General features: G+C 42.7%; 1 protein-coding gene across 1 annotated transcript in view; it reads right to left on the bottom strand.

The window, feature by feature from the left end:
- Positions 1-393: 393 nt before the first annotated feature.
- Positions 394-25887, bottom strand: part of ppp2r1bb (protein phosphatase 2, regulatory subunit A, beta b) — a 51040-nt gene continuing 25546 nt past the window's right edge. Inside the window, exons 4-15 of the mRNA XM_060943840.1 lie at positions 23365-23597; positions 23090-23237; positions 22603-22758; positions 19359-19473; positions 18294-18364; positions 15605-15739; positions 11104-11277; positions 9315-9375; positions 6223-6377; positions 1929-2071; positions 1759-1850; positions 394-1684 (exon numbers count right to left, since the gene is read on the bottom strand). Of these exons, the coding sequence (XP_060799823.1) occupies positions 1668-1684; positions 1759-1850; positions 1929-2071; positions 6223-6377; positions 9315-9375; positions 11104-11277; positions 15605-15739; positions 18294-18364; positions 19359-19473; positions 22603-22758; positions 23090-23237; positions 23365-23597 (1500 nt within the window). The 3' untranslated portion in view covers positions 394-1667. The remainder of the gene's footprint in view (positions 1685-1758; positions 1851-1928; positions 2072-6222; positions 6378-9314; positions 9376-11103; positions 11278-15604; positions 15740-18293; positions 18365-19358; positions 19474-22602; positions 22759-23089; positions 23238-23364; positions 23598-25887) is intronic.

Here is a 25887-nt window from a genome sequence, read left to right as displayed (position 1 = left end):
CGGGCTTTTACGTGCTGAATCGCTCAAATACCCGCTTCCGACACCAAGACTTCCACCAGTGCACAAATGTTACAGTATACATGATCCCTAGCAATTGAAACCGTGTGAGAAACATCCCCGAAGACAGGATGTACTGAAGGCAGAAATCTGATCAGTTTAAGACAAGGCACTGAACACAACCTGCCGAAACCTCCTTGACAAAAATGTGTGAGATCACATGTAGACAAGATCACTTGCTGTAATAGTATCTGGACATTAAAGACTTGACTAACCATTAATTTTTAACACGTATATAGAATTTCCAAAAAAAAAAAAAAAAGAGATGCAAAGGCTGCCAGGAGATTAGTTAAAAATGTGTATACGCATGCAAAGACTTGAGCACGCACCCATTGATTTGAAGATCAGGATCCATTTTATTGACTATTTGGTTCCAAAAGTACAGTAAATAGTTAAAAAAAAAAAAAAGGTACTCATGATACTGAACATGAACAAAAAGGTTTACTCGTGAGCTGATGCTATGGCCGTTTATACTGGTAAAATAATACATCCTTTCCCACTGTCCCCTTTAAAAGAACACAACAGCCTTCCAGAGGTTGTGCAGAAGGTATTTTCACGACCCATCCTTTAATAAGAGTGCTGATGTTGGACAGCGTTTTCCTTTCACGCTCTGATCATCAGTACTCCTCTTAATGCATGCAGGCTCAAGCGAGCAAAAGCTTTCTCGTCTGCCCTCTGCTATGCAGGAGGTGCATTTGTTTTTACACTGAAAACAAAACGTCACATTTCCACAAAAAAAAAAACACCTGGATTAATCCTAAACATACAAACTTAAAAATCTATGCACATTCCTAGGTATCACTTTCACATAAAACCCAGATGACTGGAAAGAAGAGGAGCACAAAAAAAAAAAAACCTAACGCAAGGATGTAGTAGTCAGTCACAGGAGAAGTTACACAATGTGGAATGGTCCCGTGTTGAATCGTGGAGCATTGCGTGCCGAGAGCTCTACCAAAACAAACAAACTGGCATCTCACACCATCAGCTGCACAAGCTCCAGTCTGTGAAAGCAGGGCTTCAGAGTGGACGTGTTCTGGATTTTAGCTAAGAAATAGCTCTTAAAAGACGACAGAGGTAGCTGGAAGGATTTAACTTCGAGAATTAATTTACTAAAGCGCATGCAAGACGCGTCTAGTGGTACAAAATGACTAACGTGGTCAATAAGTAGTTAAGGCGTTTCCCAAAATCCAATTATTGACCGTGTTAGTAAAAACGCACGATTTGTGCTCCTGTGTTAAACACTTTGAGATAAAATGTTCTCTAATCCTGGTCCTCAAGTCTTTCTGCTCCGCACATTTTTAAGTTTTCCCTGCTGCTGCTGCCGCCACACCCATCCCGGCTCACTGGCGTTTTATGAGTGAAAGCGAGGAGAACACGAACATGTGGTGCAGCTGGAAGCCAGGAGCACACACCATCCATCATGCATTACCTAACTCCAGTGACCCTGTGGTTGAAGCAGAGATTTACAGCACAAGCACGGGTGCACCCTTTGATCATTCGACATCACCGAGAGTAAATAAGAACTACACAGACGTTAATACACAACCAATCAAAATCACCAATAAATAGAACGCAGGAAGTCTTGCTTTGTCGTCGTTCTGGTGAGATGTTCAGGCCAAGGCGAGAACTGTGGAGAGAGACGGAAAGAGGTGAGACGGACGGAAAGTTACACATTACTAGAGCGCAGTAAAGGACACGTACCGCTTATAGCTTCCTGAGCGAAGTACTTCACATCCATATCTTGGTCTGTGGCAAGCTTCTCTAAAACTGGCTTCACCTCCGACTGCAGGGAGCTGAGAAACACGCAGGGGTGAGGAAGAATTCTTTCAAAGGGAAGGAAAGGAAAGTAGGGGGTGGATTGATCAACTTACTTGCTGTCTACAACTGGTCCAATTTTCTGTAGGCATTTGGCGACATTGAAGCGCACGTTGGCAACCTGGTCGTTGGACATCTTTAGGACAATGGGTAGCATGTGCTTGGTGGTGATCTCCTGCCCACACGCCTCAGAAAGGGCCTGAGAGAGAGAGAGAGAGAAAAAACAAACAGTTGTTCTGAACTGCTTCAGATCAGCATCCATAATTACGGTCTCCACACCTCTGATCTCAGCCTTGCACCTTGTAAAGGGTACAACATTCATGTTTTACTTTTACAAGACCACTGCTCCAACTCTGCACAGCTCCAAATAGTATGAAGGCACATGACATAACTAACAAGAGCGCTCCGAGAGCATGATATCCCCTGCTGGCAACTCGGCCATAAATAAAATGCGACTGAATTGAACAAGATTGCAATATGCGTATTACCGACGTACAACAAGGAATCCGTCAAGTTTCGTTAAATTCCTCCAAAAATTGTGAGAGGAGTTGATTTCAGAAGGCGAATACCCTTCCCGCAGTCTGGTTAACACCAGACCATATCACAAGTGAAATATGGTCTGGAATCCGCCTAATGAATTTCTCGTAGGGGAGGTGTGGTTTACGATTGTCAACGGCCGTTTATTGGACGTTGCGAATGTCTATCATTTGGCGTATACGTAGCCCATGGCCAATCATGGCAGTTGTACCCGGTGACGTAGTTAGAGCGATGAAGAAGAGAAGGAAAGAGAAAGAGAAGGCAAAACAAAAATAGGAAAACAATGGCACCAAACGATTACTGCCGTTTGTGCAAGACATATGAGAGAAGCTGATCGAAAGTTTGGTTCGTATCGCTCGCCGCCATGTTAAATGTGATCCGAAAACAGTCCCAAATAAACTACAAGCTTCCGTTTGTCGAGTAGTACGCGTCACCATCTTTCCACCCCTCCCCACTCTCTGATTGGCTCCCTAAAGGCCAATTTATGCTGACAACGCAGTCCTCGCAGACGGTGTCGCAGATAGCGTCTGCGTAGCCCCCCCCACCTTCGCAGACGCTCTGCACACACCTCCCAAAAATTGTGACCACCACAGAAGCCTCGCAGACAAGAGGGCTCTGATTGGTCCACTCTACATCCGCTGTACACGCACTTCCGCTTCCCTACTTTCCCGGTTTGGTTTGTTTTCACGACCGCCGTTTTTAAAAACACGAGTGAAGATGGAGCAGCACGAAGAGCGGTTGATCGAGGAAGTGAGGAAGTACGTACATCTATACGACTCCAGTTCTAGTCATTATAAGTAACCGGAGGATAAACACTCCACTAACCACACCCACCAACTACTCCTAGCGATTTCGTGCCCCCTTGCGTTGTAGCGGTGAATAACATCGCGCACGCCTATTACTCCCCGCTCAACGATAAATTACAACTGCCTGCGAAAAGCTATCTGCGAAAGCCTTGTCGTAAGAGCATGCAGAGGCTTTAACTCAGGCGAGCCTTTAGACCATAGTTTCCATGCTGTCTTTTCAGATCAGAACGATTGTGCAAAGCAGCATGGGATTTCCCAGGCTACCCTTCCCGGGACGGAGGACAGACATCGCCAAGACATAATCCCCCTTCGGGCCTTTCGGCCAGCGGGGGATAAAAACTGCGCGGGAAGTTGATTTCAGAAAGCAAGCACACCTTGATGAAATTTCCAAAGTAGAAGTTGGTTAATAATGAAGGGCGTAACTCTGGGAAAATTTGCCCAAATTAAACGAAATTTCAATATGCGTAGAACTGTCATATAACAAAGCCTTCTGCCAAGTTTGGTGAAATTCCTCCACAAGTTGTGAGAGGAGTTGATTTCAGAAGAACGTACACCCTCATGAAACTGTCAAAGTACAAGTTATTTAATCAAAGGTCAAAACTCTGGGAAAATTTTCACAAACTAAAATCGCAATCTGCGTATTACCGTCATATAACAAGGCCTTTTGCCAAACTTCGAGAAATTCATCCAAAAATTGTGAGAGGAGTTGATGTCAGAAGCCGAGCACACCTTCATGAAATTGTCAAAGTACAAGGCTGTTAATCAACGGCTGCAACTCTGGTAAAACGCAACCAAATGACAATATGCGTACTACCGACATACAACAAAGGCCTTTTGCCAAGACTGGTGAAATTCCTCCAAAACTTGAGAGGAGTTGATTGCACAAGGTGAGCACCCTTCCCGGGACAGACGGACAGACAGAAATCGCCACGACATAATCCCTCTTCGGGTGTTTCGGGCAGCGGGGGATAAAAACGTATGATGCGTTTTGTCGTTTACTTTTTATTGGTTGTTGATTTTGTATGTCAATTAACAAACAATCAACATGAAGACCTACAGACAAATACAGAAAATAAAGGGTAAAGTAAAAGAGTACAAAAGGGGATTGGAAAACACCTCCAGGTATGATGCTTTTTAAAGTTAAAACTTGTGTAGTGTATTTGATTTAGATTTGCCTTTCAGTGCTTATTCTTGGAATACATTTCCATAAAAGCATGCAAGCTATGTAGTACACTAGATGGCCAAAAGTTTATACACAAATTCAGTTTCCACAAACTTGGAAGCACACAACTGTCCTGAATGGCTTATGCTGGAGCATTAAGATTCGTCCCGTCAGTGGAATTAAGCAGCCTAGCCCTGAAGCCTGTTCCAGCATCACAACGCCAAAGCGAGAGCCAGGAAGACATGGTTTGTCAGGAATGGTGTGGAAATAACTTGAGCGGCCTGCAGACAGCCCTCACCTCAACGCCACTGAACAAACTGCACCCCAGGCCTCCTCACCCGGTACCCGTGCCCGACCTCACTAATGCTCTTGTACCTGAATGAGCAACTCTTTATAACTATGCTTCAAAATCTAGTGGAAAGCCTTCCCAAAAAAGAGTGAAGGTAATTTTCAGCAAAAGGGGGACTAAATATCGAATGGGACGTTTAACGAGCACATAGGCGTGTTGGTCGGGTGTCCACAAACCAGGCTTGGAGTACTCGAGTCTGACCTGTGCCCTAATTTTAAGGACTCTTGACTCTGACTTGTAAATTGGAGACGAAGATTCAGATTTTTTTTCTTTATTTTTTGTAACATGCTATAATTTGGCAGATTTATATCTACATTCATTTTCATACTAATTTCGTGCAAGTGTCACACCTGCGCGCCTTGGCACGTGCATCAGATGGACTCTCGGGCACACTTCGTACAGCACGTGTGCCAAGCCGACTCTCGTGTGCGACGTAAACGACTCGCACCTTCACAGGATTAAAGCGCAATCAGCGCGCCGATATAAAAACTGTGAAAACACACACTTACTTTGCGAAGTATTGAGTTGCGTTGCTGACACATTACCGAGCCTTATTCCCTTGTTTGGTTTCCTGATAACCGATTTCCTGTTTCTTGTCTTTGATTCTGCCGAGTCTACGATAGCCTGTTTGCGCCTCGCTCGACCTGTTGCCCGTTTCACGATTTTGCCAGCCGTTCTGGATTGTTTACCGTCTTCACTTGTATTAACCCATTGACGCCTGAAACGCCTGCAAAAAAAAAAAAAAAAAAAACCGCCTGCAAATGCCTAAGCCAGTTTTTAGAAAAGGTCCCCATCTGCCTGAGGGTTTTCTGAAAGAAAAATAATTAATTGAAAACGCCTACGAAAAATTCAATATCTCAGCCTCTGAAGCACATAAAGAAATGAAATAAGTTGCATTTAAAAGATAAAATTCTCTGCTTTTATTGGATCATGCTCATTCAGCATTAACACTAACATTTTTATAAAAAAAAAACAAATCTGGCATGCGTCTTGAAAATAATGACAAATCAACAATGCTGCGTTATGCAGCAACCATTATTTGGGGCAATGTTGCGTTATGCAACAACCGGCGCTACGGGCAATGTTGCGCGACGCAGCATCCGGCATCAATGGGTTAATAAACACACCTTCTGCACTTACATTCGTCTCCCAACCATCTCTGACAGAATACTTCACACTCCCTGACGAAGAGAAGCACATTCACCTGTTCATACGACATGTTCAGGAACAAACTCATGGCACTAAAACAGCTGCCGTCAAATGGTACGGTTGAAGCGTTGGACTCGGACTAAATTTTCTTGAACGACTTGGACTTGAACACCTGGGACACGAGACTGGACTCGAGGTTTAGTGAGTCGACTGCAACAAACTTCCGACCATATCGTAAAACAAGCATCATAGCATAACTAACTGAACACACCGCCAAAACATGAGAAGGGAATTTATTATGAACGCCCCTGTTCATAAACATCGGTCCTGTTAAAACATTAACTCACATTGATACAGAAGAGCGTGGTCATCCTGTGCAAGTAGTTAGGGTCGTTAGCCATGCCGAGCACTTTGGGCACGATGGTGTTCTGAGCCCACTCTGCTCCAAACTTCTCCACCAGCTTCATCAGGTTACAGGTGGCTGCCTCCCGGATTGCGTACACTGGTGACAAACAAAAAAAAAAAAAAAAACCCATGTGACGTAGTGTGCCTTTAATTGTTATACAGAACAAGCAGAAAACTGTGGCCCAGTCTGTTGTGCTTATACAAGAGGTGCTGCGACTGACAGACAGGAACATTCCTGTGACGTAACCCATCTGGGTCCTGCGTGGCTGCCCATAGAATTTTTTTTTTTTTACAGATACAAGCAACATAAATCTGCAACATGTTGACCAAACCACTCCGTTAGTCAGACCTGAAAGTGATGTGTCCAATAATAAAGCAGAGTATGAGAAATCAGCCTATTAACATGACCTTAAACAAAAGTTTAAAACAAAACAGTCAAGTATTAATCTCACTGTTTGGTGAGTCAAACAACTGTGACCAGAAATAATTTAAGGTGGGGGGGGGAGAACAGTGTATGAATCAATCAAGGTCAGACCCAAATTTGACCTTGATTCACATCTCGGCTGTGAAAACGCTTGAGAGGGACACAGTGCGGCTCTTCAAAGCTACTGAAGCAGAGAAGCTTCGCCGGGCCAACGAGCTGACCTACATACTGAGCAGTGGCTTTTCCTGTGGGCTGACCACACAGCAGCCAGGAAAGCAGTTAGGGGAAGGGGTACAGGGCAGAGTCAGACAGAGAAAAAAGGGAAACGGGGAGGGGGGGATTTAAAAAACAAATATCCAGATGAGGAAAATACAAATTTAAAAAAGGCAGAGCTCTCAGCCATTTCCTGGGTGCTGCAGGATTGTCATCAGATTTACAGCATGCAGAGTGAAAGCTGCCGGGAAGCACGTCTCCCTTTTTCTCTGCTCTTTGGCAAGAAAGGGAGGAGCCAGCCAGAAGAAACAGCAGCTCTCTTTGGTCATCCAATCAGGAACACGCCAAGCATGCCAGTGTGTGAGAAATGTGTCTACTGTGTGGCTATAGATGCAACACTCTCGTTACATAAAATAAGAGGAGTACTGGACTACTTGGAACTGAACACAAGATCCTTACGTATCCCCCCCCGCTCTCACTTATCAGAATGCACGCAATCGAAGGAACAGGGCGCTTATTGTCAATGTTGACTTCAACAAATAATTAACCCTGAAACAAGTAAAGAGCCGTGTCTCGCCCCAGGAATTTCAAAATAGCATCCTGGTAAACTGTCATTTTGAATCCACCCTATATGTTTCGTAAACGTATTCAGTCAGTAAACAGGAAGTCGATGTGCAACAGACCTGAAAACCATATACGCAGTATAGAACCCCAAGCTGAAATTAGGTACCAAGTGGCTATGATTTGTAGTTGCTGAGAAAAGTGTTACGACAACTTCGTAAATACATTCAGTCGGTAAACAGGAAGTTGATGTACAACAGACCTGAAAAGGGTATATACAGTATAGAATCCCAAGTTCAAACTCGCTACCAAATATCAAGCAGTTGTGATTTGTAGTTGAAAACGGACCTGAAAAAAATGGTATACACGGTATAGAACCCCGAGCTGAAGTTAGGTACCAAGTGGCTATGATTAGTGGTTGCTGAGAAAAAGGGTGTTTGGGACAGAGGTAAACCAGTACACCACCCTTGGACCGGGGGTAGAATAATAAAGGCACTTTTTAAAATGAAACTTGACCCAAAAATTATTTAAAAATATTAAAAGTCCAGCACCAAACAGTAAAACAAGTCTGTCCAGAAATGCAGTCGCCATTTATGCCGCTTTTCCACTACCAACGCGGCTGAGTCGGGCTGAGCCGTGCCGTGCTGAGTCGTGCTGAGTGGGGCTGAGTGGGGCTGTTGGAGTTGCATTTCGACTACAACCGCGCTGAACCGTGCTGGCTGGAAGTGGGTGGACACATTGGGTGGAGTTAGCGAAAGTGGGTGGACGTCACGTGATGTCGTTAAGCAGCGCAAACAGTGACATCAGTAAGATTTTAAGCAGTAGTCTCACAACCCGGATAGTAAACAATAAACATGGAGGACATGGAGTCGTTAGTGTTGCTGGTCTTGGTGCTGTGACTTGTTGTCACCGACAACGCGGACAGATACTGGCAAGAGCGTATAGATGAGGCGAGGCGCATAAGGCTTCAGAAATTCTCGTAATTCGTAATTATTCTTCTTCCGGGTTTACGGTGTTTACAGATCCCAGCGTGCTCGCGGGGCGTGTGTGGGCATGTGAGGACACTCCTCCTCACCAATCAGTGCACAGGGGAGTGTCTGCTCACGCCCCTAGCCCCACTCGGCTCGGTTTGGCTCGCTTCAGCCCCACTCCAAAACGGTGCGAGTTTTAGGGGCTAAGCAGGGCTGAAGCGAGCTGAGTCGTGCTGGTTTTTGGTAGTCGAAACGCGAGCCGTGTCGGGCTGAAGTGAGCTGAAAAAGGGTAGTGGAAAAGGGCCATTAGGTTCATTCTGTCACTGGTCACAAGTGGCATTTTGGGCAGGGAGGAGTGACAGATTCTCACGAGTTTATTATAGGGCAGTGCTGTTCCACCAGATATCTAAAAACAAACAGGGACCCACTGACAAATCAAGAAAAGGTTCATACAGGGCGGCACGGTGGTGGAGTGGTTAGCACGGTCACCTCACAGCAAGAAGGTTCTGGGTTCAAATTCCGCCTTTCTGTGCGGAGTTTGCATGTTCTCCCAGTGTCTGCATGGGTTTCCCCCACAGTCCAAAGACATGCAGGTTAGGCTAATATGGGACGGCTTTGGGCTGAGGTGCCCTTGAGCGAGGCACCAAACTCTCAACCGCTCCCCGCATGGCTGCCCACTGCTCTGGGTGTGTGCGCGCGCGCTCATTGCTTCAGCAGAGAGGAAATTTCACAAGTGTGTGATGAATAAAGTTCTTTCTCTCTTTTACAGTACCACTTTCTTGTACACCTACAATGCACCTTCATTTCGTATTTAATAACGGAGAGCGCGAAGCCTTTCACCACAGTACAGTGCTAGCAGACTTACCATGATCTACCAGCCATGCCATGCACAGAGAATTCAGCTTCTCATCAAAGAACTCCACCCCCTACGGGAACATGGGGATTAAAAAAAGGTTATGCAACTTGCTATTCTAAATCATTCAAAAGTGTATTTAAAAAAAAAAAAAAAAAAAAAAACCATAGCACAAAAACACCAAATAAGCTTCAGACATCCAAGTTAAAAATATGCTACTTCTGTGGGATTGGGAGGAGGAAGAGATGGACTTGGACCACCATGATTAAAAGCATTTTGGAGGAAGTCCTGGCTGAAAAAACTAAACATTTTCAGGAAAGCTGGTGTCCGTCCCATCAGTGACGTTCAGTTCATTATCTACATAAACTACATCTTGAGAAGTTAAAAGAGGGACGGAAATTATGGCTAACAAACCAAATCAGTTAACTAAAACACTATTGGGAAAAGTCCTGACAACTAGGCCATTATTAAAAAGTGTTCTGTTTCCGGTCCACCGGCCAGGTGAGTGCAGTTGAAATTTTTTTTTTTTTAAACTCCGGTTTTTCGACATTTTTTTTCGTGTTCGTAAATCTAAAATCGAACTCGACACTTCCGCATTCTCAGGGCTTTCCACAAAGGCTCATACTAGCCAGCCATGACAAATAAGTAGCCGGCCGGGGGGGAGTAAACACAAAAACTCCTGTGCACGCAGTTCCCAGGATTAACTGTATTTTCCACAGACCATTTATTTATTCACTTTACTCAAATACAAAGTAAAATGGCAGTAAATCTTCTTTCTTTTCTTGCGTATTGCATCATGAGGCGTTCCTGGCTTGTAAATCTCTTATTTTCGGTGCATGACACATTCATGCAGCTGAGCATGCTATGGATTAACAACGACAACGGTCTGCAGTGGGGCTACACAATTACACACTCAGCCAACATTTCTCCATTTGTGTATGAAAATACACTCCAACCACTCAGTTTGGGTTCATTTACAACCAACGGTGTCTTTTGATGCCAGCACGTAATTGAACGAGAGAAGACTGGTTTACCGGAGACAAAATAAGCGTCATCTCTGCTTCTGTCCCCTCCGACAGCCCTGACACACTACTGCCTCCGCCGAGTGCGCGCGCACTCTGACCTGAATCACCTCTGTGCATGCACTGTGCGGCACAAAAAAAAAAAAAAAAAAAGGCAGCCACCATGAAGGAAGGAGATCCGGAGTTTTCAAACATTTGCTTAAGTGTGAAATCGCAAAATGGTATTCTAGCGAACAACAAAATAGTAAAGATTCAGAAAAAACAAATCATTCAGTGATCGTTTTAATAGTGTAATTTCATCCGAACTCGGCCTAACGCTCGATTTAGAACTACAAAAAGTCCGTGTGTCGGACATTTTAAGTACCTTTGTAAAAGTTTTGCAAATGTTGCAGTCAGCATTTAAAATGCTAACTTAAAGTTTTTGTACAAGTTTCAGTTGATTAAACTGTCATTTTATTAAACGTGTCTGCTTTTGTAATAAAGTACTGAAAGAAAAAGCAAACAGCATTGCGATTTCTTATCCATTCATATATATAAAAAATTTTATATATATATATATATATATATATATATATATATATATATATATATATATATATATATATCCCTCCCGACTGAAAATTTTTTTGCTCACCCGGTGGACAGGAAACGGATTTTTTTTTAAGGATGGCCCAAGAAGAAAAGCAAACCAACCAACCACAGAACCAAGATGTTTAACAATTCTGGGTCATGCTCAAATTTACTCTGCAGCACAAGTGTGAAAGGTGGGATGAACTCACCAGCTGGCCTGCCAGCAGTGGCATGTACTCAATGATGGCCAGACGCACCCTCCATTTGGCATCTTCTGCCAGTTCTACGATAGCGGGCAGCAGGGACTGAGAAAGCTGCCGAATGCCTATCACCTCGTTCACACAGTCCAGGTTGGAGATGATATTCAGACGCACTTCAGGACACTGCAGGAAGGCATACAAGAACTTCTTACATTATCCGATTTAAACAGCTTGGTATCTTTACAAACCCAAAAAAAAAAAAAAAAAAAACACCACAATACATGGATCTTTTAGTCATGTGAGTTATCAAACATTTTTCTGTTTCAGCCAAGACACAACCATCAGACCATATGGATACAGCAGCAAGCCACATGGTTTAATCATGAAATATGGGTTGTACATTACAGAATACAACTAAACATAGTTCTAATTTGCAGGAGCTTTACACATTCCTCTTTTTAGCCAAAATGACAAATGTGTGTTCGGTCAGCTAAACAAAACCAAAAAGGCTTTAATATTTCCTTAAAAGGTTGCTTGAGGACTGCAGTCCAGATTTTGTTGCAGCTCTCGCATACATTTGCCAGACCTCGGATGACTTGCTACCATACGTGATCTTGTGATGAGTGACTCAAACCCAGACATCACTCCCGTTTGCCAAACACGAGGTTGGACAGAAGCAGCCAATGGAAACATGCTGCAGGACAGAATTTGTGGACTCCAGGTCTAAACATTTTCAGAGCAAATGTTTGACATTCAAAGGGTAAGCCAAAGAAACAGAGGAAACCACAAACACAGGAGGCAGGCTTTTGGAAAGGACCTCATCTAAATGTTATGATTTTTACTTCTCGATTAGGTCAAAGGTCAATGCAGTTTCAAAAGGAAGGGATTTCTGTCCGGCTCAGTTTCATATGTACAACAAATTCCGACACTGCTCAAAGAATGAGGTTTTGCGCCAACACTAATTAACCCCCTTCACCACTGCAAACCGCTGTATCGGTCCAGAAAATATGGAATCTTTCAACACAACAGACTGCAAAAGCAATCCTGTGTACTGGTTGCCATCATCATCATGGCAGACCGCTATTCCAGTCTCACTGTAGTTGGGAAACCTACGTGTACTGGAGATACTGATCGGTTGAGAAGTTGGATTGCCCGGGATTTCCTCCAACGCAATTTAGATAAGCACAGTGCTATTTAACGTTAATTAGGGTTAGGCATCTTTCCTTCAGTAAATATTAATGGATAAAATGTGAATTTACCCTTCGGTTTGCAGTCATAAAATGTTACAAATTCTCAAAGCAGCATTCCTCTCATTTCCAACAGCACCAAATGGGTCACTCTGGTTCATTATATTTCCTTTTACAACCCCGATTCCAAAAAAGTTGGGACAAAGTACAAATTGTAAATAAAAACAGAATGCAATAATTTACAAATCTCAAAAACTGATATTGTATTCACAATAGAACATAGACAACATATCAAATGTCGAAAGTGAGATTTTGAAATTTCATGCCAAATATTGGCTCATTTGAAATTTCATGACAGCAACACATCTCAAAAAAGTTGGGACAGGGGCAATAAGAGGCTGGAAAAGTTAAAGGTACAAAAAAGGAACAGCTGGAGGACCAAATTGCAACTCATTAGGTCAATTGGCAATAGGTCATTAACATGACTGGGTATAAAAAGAGCATCTTGGAGTGGCAGCGGCTCTCAGAAGTAAAGATGGGAAGAGGATCACCAATCCCCCTAATTCTGCACTGACAAATAGTGGAGCAATATCAGAAAGGAGTTCGACAGTGTAAAATTGCAAAGAGTTTGAACATATCATCATCTACAGTGCATAATATCATCAAAAGATTCAGAGAATCTGGAAGAATCTCTGTGCGTAAGGGTCAAGGCCGGAAAACCATACTGGGTGCCCGTGATCTTCGGGCCCTTAGACGGCACTGCATCACATACAGGCATGCTTCTGTATTGGAAATCACAAAATGGGCTCAGGAATATTTCTAGAGAACATTATCTGTGAACACAATTCACCGTGCCATCCGCCGTTGCCAGCTAAAACTCTATAGTTCAAAGAAGAAGCCGTATCTAAACATGATCCAGAAGCGCAGACGTCTTCTCTGGGCCAAGGCTCGTTTAAAATGGACTGTGGCAAAGTGGAAAACTGTTCTGTGGTCAGACGAATCAAAATTTGAAGTTCTTTATGGAAATCAGGGACGCCGTGTCATTCGGACTAAAGAGGAGAAGGACGACCCAAGTTGTTATCAGCGCTCAGTTCAGAAGCCTGCATCTCTGATGGTATGGGGTTGCATTAGTGCGTGTGGCATGGGCAGCTTACACATCTGGAAAGACACCATCAATGCTGAAAGGTATATCCAGGTTCTAGAGCAACATATGCTCCCATCCAGACGACGTCTCTTTCAGGGAAGACCTTGCATTTTCCAACATGACAATGCCAAACCACATACTGCATCAATTACAGCATCATGGCTGCGTAGAAGAAGGGTCCGGGTACTGAACTGGCCAGCCTGCAGTCCAGATCTTTCACCCATAGAAAACATTTGGCGCATCATAAAACGGAAGATACGACAAAAAAAGACCTAAGACAGTTGAGCAACTAGAATCCTACATTAGACAAGAATGGGTTAACATTCCTATCCCTAAACTTGAGCAACTTGTCTCCTCAGTCCCCAGACGTTTACAGACTGTTGTAAAGAGAAAAGGGGATGTCTCCCAGTGGTAAACATGGCCTTGTCCCAACTTTGAGATGTGTTGTCATGAAATTTAAAAAAAAGACCTAATTTTTCTCTTTAAATGATACATTTTCTCAGTTTAAACATTTGATATGTCATCTATGTTCTATTCTGAATAAAATATGGAATTTTGAAACTTCCACATCATTGCATTCCGTTTTTATTTACAATTTGTCCCAACTTTTTTGGAATCGGGGTTGTAAAACTGTGTACTGGTTTATATTGAATTTATTACAAAAAGTGACTTAGTGCTAATGGTATTTATATAAAAAGTTTTATTCTATACACATTCACTGGATATGAGCAATCAAGTGCTCTAATAGATTAGTAGTAGAGTAGCCAATCAGCTCATATACCATGTTGCTGTTGAGCATGTTGCTGACCCAACCGAGTAAGAAATAAAAACTACTCGAAAACAAAACCGTAACAATTGTTCAAGTACTTAAAAGAAACAGAAATAGCTAAAATATAGTTTGTCACCCCCCAATATCTCCTGTTCTACACTCCAGCCCAGTTGGTGGCAGTTATGTACCTTTAAGTTGGTTTGCCAACCGCCAAAAACCCTAAAGAAGAAAACCCCAAAAATATACCAAAAAAAAAAGCACAAAATATGGAATGAAAGTATTTGATGGTGAGAACGTATCACATTTTTTCACAAATTGCTGCTGTCATTTCGCCAGTTTGTTTGCATTCCAAGTGAAAATCATTTTGTTGGATGTTTTGTCTAAAAGTATTTATCAAATTTGGGGAAAAAAAAAGCTCCGTTTCTCAAAATCCAGTGAACTTGAATAGAATAAAACAGTTATTCCACTCAATCTTGTCATACATGGCTTACAGCCAACTTGGTGCTACACGTCTCGTCGGCCATCAGCTCATGTACGACTCGATTTCATGGAATAACTTGTAGTGTAGATAGCAGTCTGTAGTCCGCCTGGCCAGAACAGAAAGCAAGCTGCTACGTCACATCAAATCCCACAAGTTGAAGTACTTTGGTCACATGATGAGTAAACCACGATACCATCGAAAGGAGTATAATGACAGGTCTTGTTGAAGGCAACAGACCACATGGAAGACCTCATATATGCTGGTACATCATCCAGGCATGGACTGACTTATCAGGAGTAAATTTATTAGCAGCTACAAGAGATGGAAGGCGTTGGACAGCATTAACTCATCCGTGTAGCCTCCTATCGCAAAGCGACGATGGCATATTGACATGACAGCAGTCTGTATATGAAGTTGCGCAGTGGTGAAAGAGTTAAGGTGTCAAATGGCAATTAAGGACACATCAATCAGGAGCACGAGGCATGAGAACAGCCATTAAAACCTCTAAATGGACTTTTTCCTACACTTACACCACCGAGTCTGCTAATGACCGTTTCACAACTGATGTACTTCATACTGTGCAATTTGATGAAGCTGTTGTCTTCAGTACAAAAGGCCATCAGCTCTAGAATTACTCATTTCCAGACCTTTTTCATGCTATTCTTTGATGACTAATTAGTACTAATTTTTAAAATTACACAGCCAAAATGGTGCATTAAAAATGGTCGTGAAAACAAGACCCTTTCCCAGTAACGTATCGGCTTCTTTCAAAATTTGTCTGCTGTGTTGATCGTCTTGGGATTTCGTGGCAGAGACTTTATATTAATTACTGTTAAATTACCAGACGAAGGGGCTTATGGGAGAAAACGGCGCTCGTGATGCATGCGGAAGATGGAGACAAAGTGTGGGCAGAGGGCCCAGTGTACTACCTCGTCCTTCAGCTGGGCCAGGAAAAGGGGGAGCAGATGCTCCACGGTGTTGTCCTTGCCCAGGATAGTGGAGAGGCCCATGATAACAGAGGCCAGTGCAGACTTCACATGCTGATTCGTGTCTGACACCAGCTCCTGTTGGACAAGCAGGAGGAGAGAGATGAAAACAAATTAGCCAATTCATTCTCAAGTGCTTCTAATCAGAGACATGGTGATTACCTTCGAGCTGACATAACACGAGACAACCTTTCATTGCAAATCACAACAATGTTACTTGGAAAACATGCAAGAGCAGGATTACATCAGCAAGCCAAGAGATAAGATAAAGGCAGCAGAGCCTTTAGGCCAACCCTGACCAAAACCACATTCCATATCTCCAGCGAAAAAAAACCCCAAAACAATCCTTAATGCTTCTTCTGCTTCTGTCCAAGACGATTCTGCTTGTTTAAGACTTTTTTGCCTACTCCAAGATTATTTTAACTTATTTAAACTCAGAGATAGATGGAGAGAGGGGGAGGGAGAGAGAAAGAGAAAGGACAGAGAGAGAGCAAAAGAAAGGACAGAGAGAGAGCGAAAGAAAGGACAGAGGGAGAGAGAAAGAAAGGACAGAGAGAAAGGACAGAGGGAGAGAGAAAGAAAGGACAAAGAGGGAGAGAAAAAGAGAAAGGCCAGAGAGAGAAAGAAAGGACAAAGAAAGGACAGAGAGAGGGGACAGAGAGAGGACAGAGGGAGAGAGAAAGAGAAAGGCCAGAGAGAGAAAGAAAGGACAGAGGGAGAGGGGACAGAGAGAGAGAAAGGAGGGGGGGATGGGGAGAGAGGACAGAGAGAGAGAAAGGACAGAGAGAAAGAAAGGACAAAGAAAGGACAGAGAGGGAGAGAGAGAGAAAGGACAGAGAGAAAGGACAGAGGGAGAGAGAAAGAGAAAGGCCAGAGAGAGAAAGGACAGAGAGAGAGAAAGGAGGGGGGGACGGGGGAGAGAGGACAGAGAGAGAGAAAGGACAGAGAAAGAAAGGACAAAGAAAGGACAGAGGGAGAGAGAAAGGACAGAGAAAGAAAGGACAGAGAGAGAAAGGACAGAGGGAGAGAGAAAGAGAAAGGCCAGAGACAGAGACAGCGAGAGAGAGAAAGGACAGAGAGAGAGAAAGGAGAGGGGGGGACGGGGGAGAGAGGACAAAGAAAGGACAGAGAGGGAGAGAGAGAGAAAGGACAGAGAAAGAAAGGACAGAGGGAGAGAGAAAGAGAAAGGCCAGAGACAGAGACAGCGAGAGAGAGAAAGGAGAGGGGGGGACGGGGGAGAGAGAAAGAAAGGACAAAGAAAGGACAGAGAGGGAGAGAGAGAGAAAGGACAGAGAAAGAAAGGACAGAGAGAGAAAGGACAGAGAGAGAAAGGACAGAGGGAGAGAGAAAGAGAAAGGCCAGAGACAGAGACAGCGAGAGAGAGAAAGGACAGAGAGAGAAAGGAGAGGGGGGGACGGGGGAGAAAGGACAGAGAAAGAAAGGACAGAGGGAGAAAGGACAGAGGGAGAAAGGACAGAGGGAGAAAGGACAGAGGGAGAGAGAAAGAGAAAGGACAGAGGGAGAGAGAAAGAGAAAGCACAGAGGGAGAGAGAAAGAGAAAGCACAGAGAGAGAAAGGAGAGGGGGGGACGGGGGAGAGAGGACAGAGAGAGAAAGGACAGAGAGAGAGAAAGAAAGGACAAAGAAAGGACAGAGAGGGAGAGAGAGAGAGAGAAAGGACAGAAAGAAAGGACAGAGAGAAAGGACAGAGAGGGCAGGAGAAAGGCCAGAGACAGAGAGAGCGAGAGGACAGAGAGCACACACTTCCCTCTGACCAAGCAGTGTAATTATATTAAATGATATGAGCTGCGGAGATAGACACCACATGGTTTCATTTTCTGCTTTGATCCTACAAACACGTAGAATAAATGTAAAAAATTAAACTCCAACATGTGCCTTCATGGCAGTTTCAGAGTTTTTACAATCTGCCGGGATATGACGTGCCTTCTCGGCACTCTCAAAACATTACAGCCAAACAGGCTTATAAACACAAGTGGGCCTTAATTGGCATTTTATGGAGTTCAGTAAACCCAGTAACCTCCGAGTAGCTGTAAATATACGGATATCGCTTCATGACGCATCCCAAAGGACAAAAAAGAAAACCTCCAACAGTTCAGGCACACAAGGTGTTCAGCAACACACTCGAACTATAACTGCCAAACCTGGGATGAAGCAATAAATACAAACCCAGCACAGAGCTCAAGAGTACACAGAGCCATTCATCAAAAGGTTCCTCTTAACTTCGACTGTAGCCAAGGATTACACAGCCTGACAGATCAGGCAAGTCAGACTTGTACTTCACTAAAGTGCCGATTCCAATCTGAGGGCGTACGGCTTAACAGCCTGAATTTGGAAATTACACACTGAGTAATACAGTATCAACAGTGACCCCTGCTGCCCATGGACTCCAGGGAACCCGAACCCTGTGGCCTCGTAGTAACTAAAGGACCTCTAAGTGGACAGATGTACAAGAGAGGAGGGGAAATGGAGTAAACATGTAAATTCAGAACCACAGAAAGGGGTTTAGCTCTACATGAGGCTGCATGTCGTGACCTCCTGGGATTCGATGGTGAAAGTCTCATCACGCAGTCTGTCACACTAACACATTAAAAGGAGGACTGAAAGCAGTTTACCTTCACACAAGGCAGGACATGGCTCATGATCATGTTCTCTCGGTTGTCTTCTGGCAAATTTTCACAAAATTCTGGGGGGCAAAAAAATAATAATAATAATAATAATGAGATGGAAGTGTCCCCCAAACATGGTACCTCCCCCTTATTACCGTATTTTCCGGACTATACGTCGCTCCGGAGTTTAAGTCGCATCAGCCAAAAAATGCATTATGAAGACGAAAAAAAACATACATACGTCGCACCGGACTACAAGTCGCACTTTTTTGAAGGGTTATTCTATCCATAGAATCTGTGATTGTATCTGATAAGCGGCGCGTGGTTACTGCGCGACTGCATTGTTTATTTAATAAACGAACAGCTGAGCAGTGATAACGCGCCCTTTGCCCTGCAAGTAGCCTAGTCTGATTATTTTAAATATCTACTACTATCTTTAATACTATCACTATCGTTATTACTAATAGCCTATATTATTATTATTATAACTAATATTAGTAGCCTATTACTGATGCATTAATCAGTTTGCTTTTAGAATATTTTTACCGGTAGGGCTTATCACCCCCCCCATGGCTCTTTCATCTGTGTTATTAAAGCTGTAGTCATCATCGAGGAGTGTCATTCTTCATTTTTGTCAAATTTTATTCATCAATTCAGACGCCAAGTAGGCTATAGGTATATCATCTCCAAAGACAGGTACGGTAGTAAAAACAACCATCTAGTTGGGGAAAAAAAAAAAGGCAGAAAGTGCGCCTGCCAGTTAACGTCATATCAGATAAAAACATTAAACGTTATTCAGATCATTAACACCATAACATCAGAGACGAAGAATAAAGTTCATCTTAGAAGGAGAGTTATTTTTAAAAATGCAGCATATATATATATATATATATATACACACACACACACACACATATATATATACACATATATACACACACACGTGTCGCACCTGAGTATAAGTCGCATGGCCAGCCGAACCATGAAAAAAAAGTGCGACTTATAGTCCGAAAAATACAGTACTTTTGCTTCTTGTTAAGGTGTTTGGCACAAGGACACAATCTCAATTACCTTTCACTTTATTTGCAGCTGCGGCCCGCACCTCTGCCTCACAATCCTTCAGTAAACTCTGGAACGCTGGGACCAGATCATTCTTGGTGATTTCTGGACCCACTGCTTTTTGCAACTTGAAAAACCCCACAGAGACAATTGTTTCACAGATCCAGCCAGAGTTAACAGTCAGAAAAATACTAACCACTAAAACATTAGTATACGTCAGTTAGGGTGCATCAGTCGCCCCCTAAAAATGAAAAGTTCCTCCGATCATGATGCATTTTTGTTTTTATGTTCCTTTTGGTAAGAAAACACACTGGGTGAAATATTTTGACAAAATTCAAAAGTATAATGGTGGCACCAGGAGCTCAGTTATGGAAAAAGCTGCTATTTTATGACAAAATTTCGATCACTTTTCATGAAACATTATGGCACCGTATAGAGTATACCAAATATCTTGGATACTGTAGACAGTATGTCTAGAATGTCTAAAAATAGTTGGAGGTTTATTTTAGGGTGTCACTAGCATTATCTATCAATGTTATAACCCTGGTTTTAAGCTTGCCGCCGATGCACATGCTAGCCCCTATTAAATACAAAGGTTCTTAACATGATCTCTGGGTCACAAGAAATCAATAAATGGAGTCCAACATTGTGATTCAAACCTTAGGCGAAAACATAAAATAAGCTTTTTTTGGCAAAAAATGAACCTCATGGTGCCACCATTAGACTTTTGAATATGGTCAAAAATTTTACAGGATGTCTTTATTGGTGAAAAGGAACACCCAAACAAAAATGCATCAGATTTTATGAAAGTGAGGGCAACTGATGCACCCTAACGTCAGTGGACAGGACGGCATCATGTTAACAGCATAATAAACATGCACTGGTTGAACTGATCTTTAACGGTACACTGCAGACATGCTCCAATTAATATGATAGCTGCAAAATGAACATGTCCACAATGTTATACATCAAACTCTCGACAAGTGCAGAGAAAGATTTACTGGTGAATTCATTTATTTGTAGTCATGTACAGATCTAGTCTGGTTAACACCAGACCATATCACAAGTGAAATATGGTCTGGAATCCGCCTATTGAATTTCTCGTAGGGGAGGTGTGGTTTACGATTGTCAACGGCCGTTTATTGGACGTTGCGAATGTCTATCATTTGGCGTATACGTAGCCCATGGCCAATCATGGCAGTTGTACCCGGTGACGTAGCTAGAGCGACGAAGAAAGACTAACGCCAAACACTGTTCTTTTTTTAAAACAAACTTTCTCTCTAAACTATTCAGAACAGTGTCTAAAGCTTGATCGAAAGTTTGGTTCGTATCGCTCGCCGCCATGTTAAATGTGATCCGTAAACAGTCCCAAATAAACTACAAGCTTCCGTTTGTCGAGTAGTACGCGTCACCGTCTTTCCACCCCTCCCCACTCTCTGATTGGCTCCCTAACTCAGGCGAGCCTTTAGACCATAGTTTTCCCAGGCTAGTACACATCTGAGCATCAATAAAGTATGATCAACAAAAAATTAAACTTTTTTTTTATTTTTTGAAAAAAAAAAAAAAAAGGAACAAAAAACACACACTATTTAAAAATCATTTCAGAAAGAGACAGTTTACACACTAAGAAAAATTCTCAGATACAACCACATCCTACCAGGCACTTTTGATGGCTTGATACAGAAACGCAGAATAATTTATGTTTATAGGCTACCATTTTAAGAGAGAGAGAGAAAAAAAATTTAATTAAAACAAGAGTGCTCTGAGAGCACGACATCCCCCGCTGGCAATTATGCCATAACTCTGGTAAAATGCAACTGAATTGAAGAAACAAAATCTTGCCAAGTTTGATGAAATTCCTCCACAAATTGTGAGAGGAGTCGAGTTCAGAAGAACATGCACCCTCATGAAATTGTCAAAGTTATTTAATTAAGGGTCAAAACTCTGGCAAAATTTTCACAAATGAAATTAAATCGCAACCTGCGTATTACTGTCATATAACAAGGCCTTTTGCCAAGCTGCAAGAAATTCATCCAACAGTTGTGAGAGGAGTTGATGTCAGAAGGCGAGCACACCTTCATGAAATTCTGAAAATACAAAGGTTGTTAATCAAGGGCCACAGTTCTGGTAAAATGCCACCAAATTGAACAAAATAATATGCGAACTACCGACATATAATGATGCTTTTTGCCAAGTTTGGTGAAATTCCTCCAAAAATTGCGAGAGGAGTTGATTTCAGAAGGAAAAAAAAAAAAAACTCGTGAAATTATCAGAGTATAATTTTGTTAATCAAGGGTTGTAACTCTGGTAAAAAAAAATGTGACCCAATTTAACAAAATTACAATGTGTGTATTACTGACAAAGAATCCTACCAAGTTTTGTGAAATTCCTCCAAAAATTGTGAAAGAAGTTGATTTCAGAAGGCGGGTACCCGTCCCAGGACGGACAGATGGACATTGCCACGATATATTCCCCCTTCGGGCCTTTTAACCCATATTTGTAAAGGTTGGAGTAAAATAACAGCCTTTTAACGAAATTCTAAAAAAAAAAATGCCTTTTATTAAAAAAGAAAGTTAATAACAAGCGGGCCTTTTAATAATTCTCAGTTTTATACTACCGACATTTTATTCTCTTTAGCTTTCAGCAGTCTGTAAAAAGAACGCTTCAATTTCTTGTTGAACCAATTTGTAGTCATCCACACTCCAGCTCTTTCCCATTTTGAGCTGCTTTTTGTGCATTTTTCACAGCATTAGAGCTCTGCTACTTCTGCCTAAGGTGAAGTCACACCTATTCCCATTTATTATACGGTTTGCTGTCTAAACACAAATTACAGGTAGGGAAAACTAAGATTACGCAGCCTGATCATCATCACGGTCCATTTTTTATTTCATCGATTCAAATGGTTAGAAATTTGCATCGTGATTTATCTTCTCACAACGCATCATTATATTCCACCTTTTTACAAAGAAATAAGCCGTTTAAATTTCCTTCACTTCGATCCAGCCAGACCTTTTGGTAGCATGTAGACTGACTGACTACCTGACTGATACCGTCAAGTTGCGTGTTTGGTCTGGCGGGTGCAATTTTGAAAAGAATGTTGGCGTAAGGTCCTGTTTCGTCCCCGCCACAAGTTTGTGCCAAGCAAAAAAAACCAAGGCAAGGATAGGCCTGGTGGGACGGCTTCTCAACAATCGCCAGCTACTTATTGTATCTCCTGATTCACGAGACAAACAATTCAGCAGTTTTGAGAGCCTACCTCAGAGAACTTGTCTGCTACCATATAGCGCACCCTCCATGACTTATCCTCAGCAGCCTGGCGCAGTGTGGGCATCACAAGACCCTCCAAGTCTTCCTGGGGCAGCAGGGTAGCGATGCTAACACAAGCTTCAACTGCTAGAAGGCGCACAGAGTCCTGAAATACAGCAGAGGACAACACTGTAAAAAAAAAACCTGTAAGGTAGGGAGGAGGATGACGATGTTTGAGATAATTTAAGTTACAAAACAAGTTTGTCAGACATGACCGGGATCAGGGTTTCTATTACACAAGCGTTACCATTAAGGACATTACATAAAGTAACTGAAACGTATCAAACATTTAAATTTTCCCCTCACTTTCCATTTTAATACCATAATATATACACGTTGTGTGTAATGAAAACCAAAGAACTTATTCAAATATCGGAAGTTGATTTTTTTTTTTCCTTTTTCACCGTACCGCCCATTCTACTCAAGTGTCTGATTACCTGCTCATCGGAAGCCAGTGCTGTAAAAAGTGGGATGATGTCACTCTTTACATAGTCCAGCTCCAGCACCTTGGCAAACTCGCCCAGTTTGGAAGCAGCAGCACGTCTCACCATCGGCGTATCATCCGAGCAAAGGGTACGGAAGTACCTACAGAAACGACATCGGTACCTGAGCGCGCACACCTTCAGTTCAATGTAACGGTCAAGCTTATTGTAATAAAAGGCATCATTTCACTGTGCATAACCGCAATGACTAAACACGCGGTGGTGCTCACTGGCGGATCTCGGCCTTGACGGTGCTCGAGACACGTGGGTAGCAGACGCTGAACAGGCCACAGGCGGAGGTGCGTGATGTGAACCAGTCGCCGCTGGCCAGTCGTTTCACCAGGGGCTCAAAGTGCACCTCGAGGTCTACAGGTGAGTGCTCCTGAGAGATCTTGCGCAGTGACTCCACAGCTTTATCTCGAACCACCGTCTCCTCCACAGTGGCCAGGCTCTCCAGCGGTGGCTAGGGAAAAGCAAGCAGTGGACTGAATTAAGGAGGCATCCTGAGCGACAGTGGGCTAAATAGTTCCCCTGTTTACTAATTTTAAATTAATCATTAAAAAAAAGCAGCTTATTACAACCCCTGGTTTAAAAAAAAAAAAAAAGCAGCAGCAGCCTTTATTTGGTCACGTGTACTCAAGCACAGTGAAATTCCTCCTCTGCATTTAACCCATCTGAAGCAGTGAAAACACACATACATACACACACAAGTGAGCAATGAGCGCGCGCACAGCAGTGGCGCCCAGGAAAAAGTTGGGGGTTCGGCTCCTTGCTCAAGGGCACTTCAGCCAAGATACAGAGGGAGGGGAAAGTGCTGTTCATTCACTCAACTCCCCTCACACTTTTCCTGCCAGTCCCAGGAATCGAACCAGCGACCCTTTGGGCTCAAGGCTGCTTCTCTAACCTTCAGGCCATGGCTGCCCCACCAGGGAGTTAAATTTGTAAAAAGCTATTAAAGGCAGGGCAGGCAATTTCTTTTAGAAGCTTTTTGTTATATTCCTTGAAATTCTCCTTCCATCCTGACAGCAGATCAAATACTCTGACAAAAAAATAAAAAAATACATCATCTGCGGCATTTGCAGGGCTGTAAAAGGCCTTTCCAATCGTTTCACTCACTCTGAAATGTTCGGATGGTCTACCTGCCTGCTTGCCTACCTACCTAAATATGGAATCATTACTCTTGGAGGACGTTCATTCAGCCGTTTTACTTTGTAGCACACAAAAGACACCACTATAACAGCTGAACATTCTGGCTTTGTAAAATACCTCAAAATTAATGAAATTGCTGTAATTGAATGGGACATTTTTTAAAGATCGAGTCGAAGGGAAAAAAAAAAAAATTATGGAATAACTCCGTGATTTGAGAAAGACAAAAAATTTTTTTTTATTTTTATTTATATATATATATATATATTTTTTTTTTTTTTTTTTTTAATTTTACGGAATCATGAACCAAAATCACAATTAGTACTTTGTTACACCTCTTCTGGCTTTTAAGACCGCTTGAATTCTTTGAGGCGTGGACTTCACTAATGAAAAACAATATTCATCATCAGTCAGGATCCAACTCTCATATAGCAGTTGATAGATCAGCTTTGCAGGATGGATCCTTGTCAAGGACCATTCCCCCCCCAGTTTCCACCAGATCTGGACTGTTTTCTGGCCGCGTCATTGAGTTGATCTGCCTTTTCTGAAGAAAAGTTTTAATGCTTTTTGCTCTGTGGCAAGATGCGTTATCCTGAAAAATGACTTCATCACCAAAAGTACTTTTGATTGGTGGAATGAGACAAGCGTCCAATGTCCACCTGCACATTTACCAGGGTTTTTTCTAGAAAAATTTAGTATGAGGGCGTAGGGCTGTGCGATATATCGAATATACTCGATATATCGCGAAAATTCTGTGTGCGATACATAAAATTATTATATTGTAACTATCGAGTATTTTATGGTCATCTTCCGACTTGCGTTTGTTTAAAACCTTTTCCGGTGGTTTTCTCTCTGTCCCTCAGGCAGTAACGCGAGAGGCTGCCTAAGGGTAAAGAAAACAATAACATCACGCACTTGCCAACCAATCCCGGGCGACATCTCGGTGCTGAAAGGAACTTCCGGGAAGATTTTCTAGTTTCGGTTGTGTTGCCAGATTGGGTGGTTTTAAATGCATTTTGGCGGGTTTTGAACATATTTTGAGCTGGAAAACGTCAGCAGTATCTGGCAACACTGCGGCGGGAAGATTTCCTGGTTCCGGTTTACAGCGCTGACTCAGTTCGTGCAATCGCTGGTGCTGCATAGGCTACCGTGTAAGCTGTCAATTTCAGCAACAAATTACTTCCTAAAAGAACTAGTAAGGGGTCAGTCAACTGGCATTTTTTGGATATCGTGAGGAGGACGTGGAACAGCAAATGCCAGTTTGTAAAGTGTGCAAAAAAAAAAAAACTGTCATCACGAAAGGCAGCAGCACAACAAATATGTTCCATCACCTGAAACTCAACCGGTACAGTATGAAGAGTCTCTTAAACTCCCAACTACTTGCCCACAAGCTAACCCCCCAACAAATGACCATAGCGGCCTTGTTCTCCAAAGCCCCCCCATACGAGAAACCGAGTCAGAGATGGAGAGCTATAACGGATGCAGTCACTCACTTCATTGCCGAAGACATGATCCCATTTAGTATAGCGGAAAAACCAGGCTTCCAAAAATTACTAAACACACTCGATCCCAAACATGAGTTGCCTGGTCGCAGACATTTTACAGAG

This window comes from Neoarius graeffei, chromosome 17, assembly GCF_027579695.1.
Source record: "Neoarius graeffei isolate fNeoGra1 chromosome 17, fNeoGra1.pri, whole genome shotgun sequence".
Taxonomy (NCBI): Eukaryota; Metazoa; Chordata; class Actinopteri; order Siluriformes; family Ariidae; genus Neoarius; species Neoarius graeffei.
The sequence above is the reverse complement of the archived record's forward strand: the minus strand, read 5'-3'. Positions and strand labels throughout refer to the sequence as shown.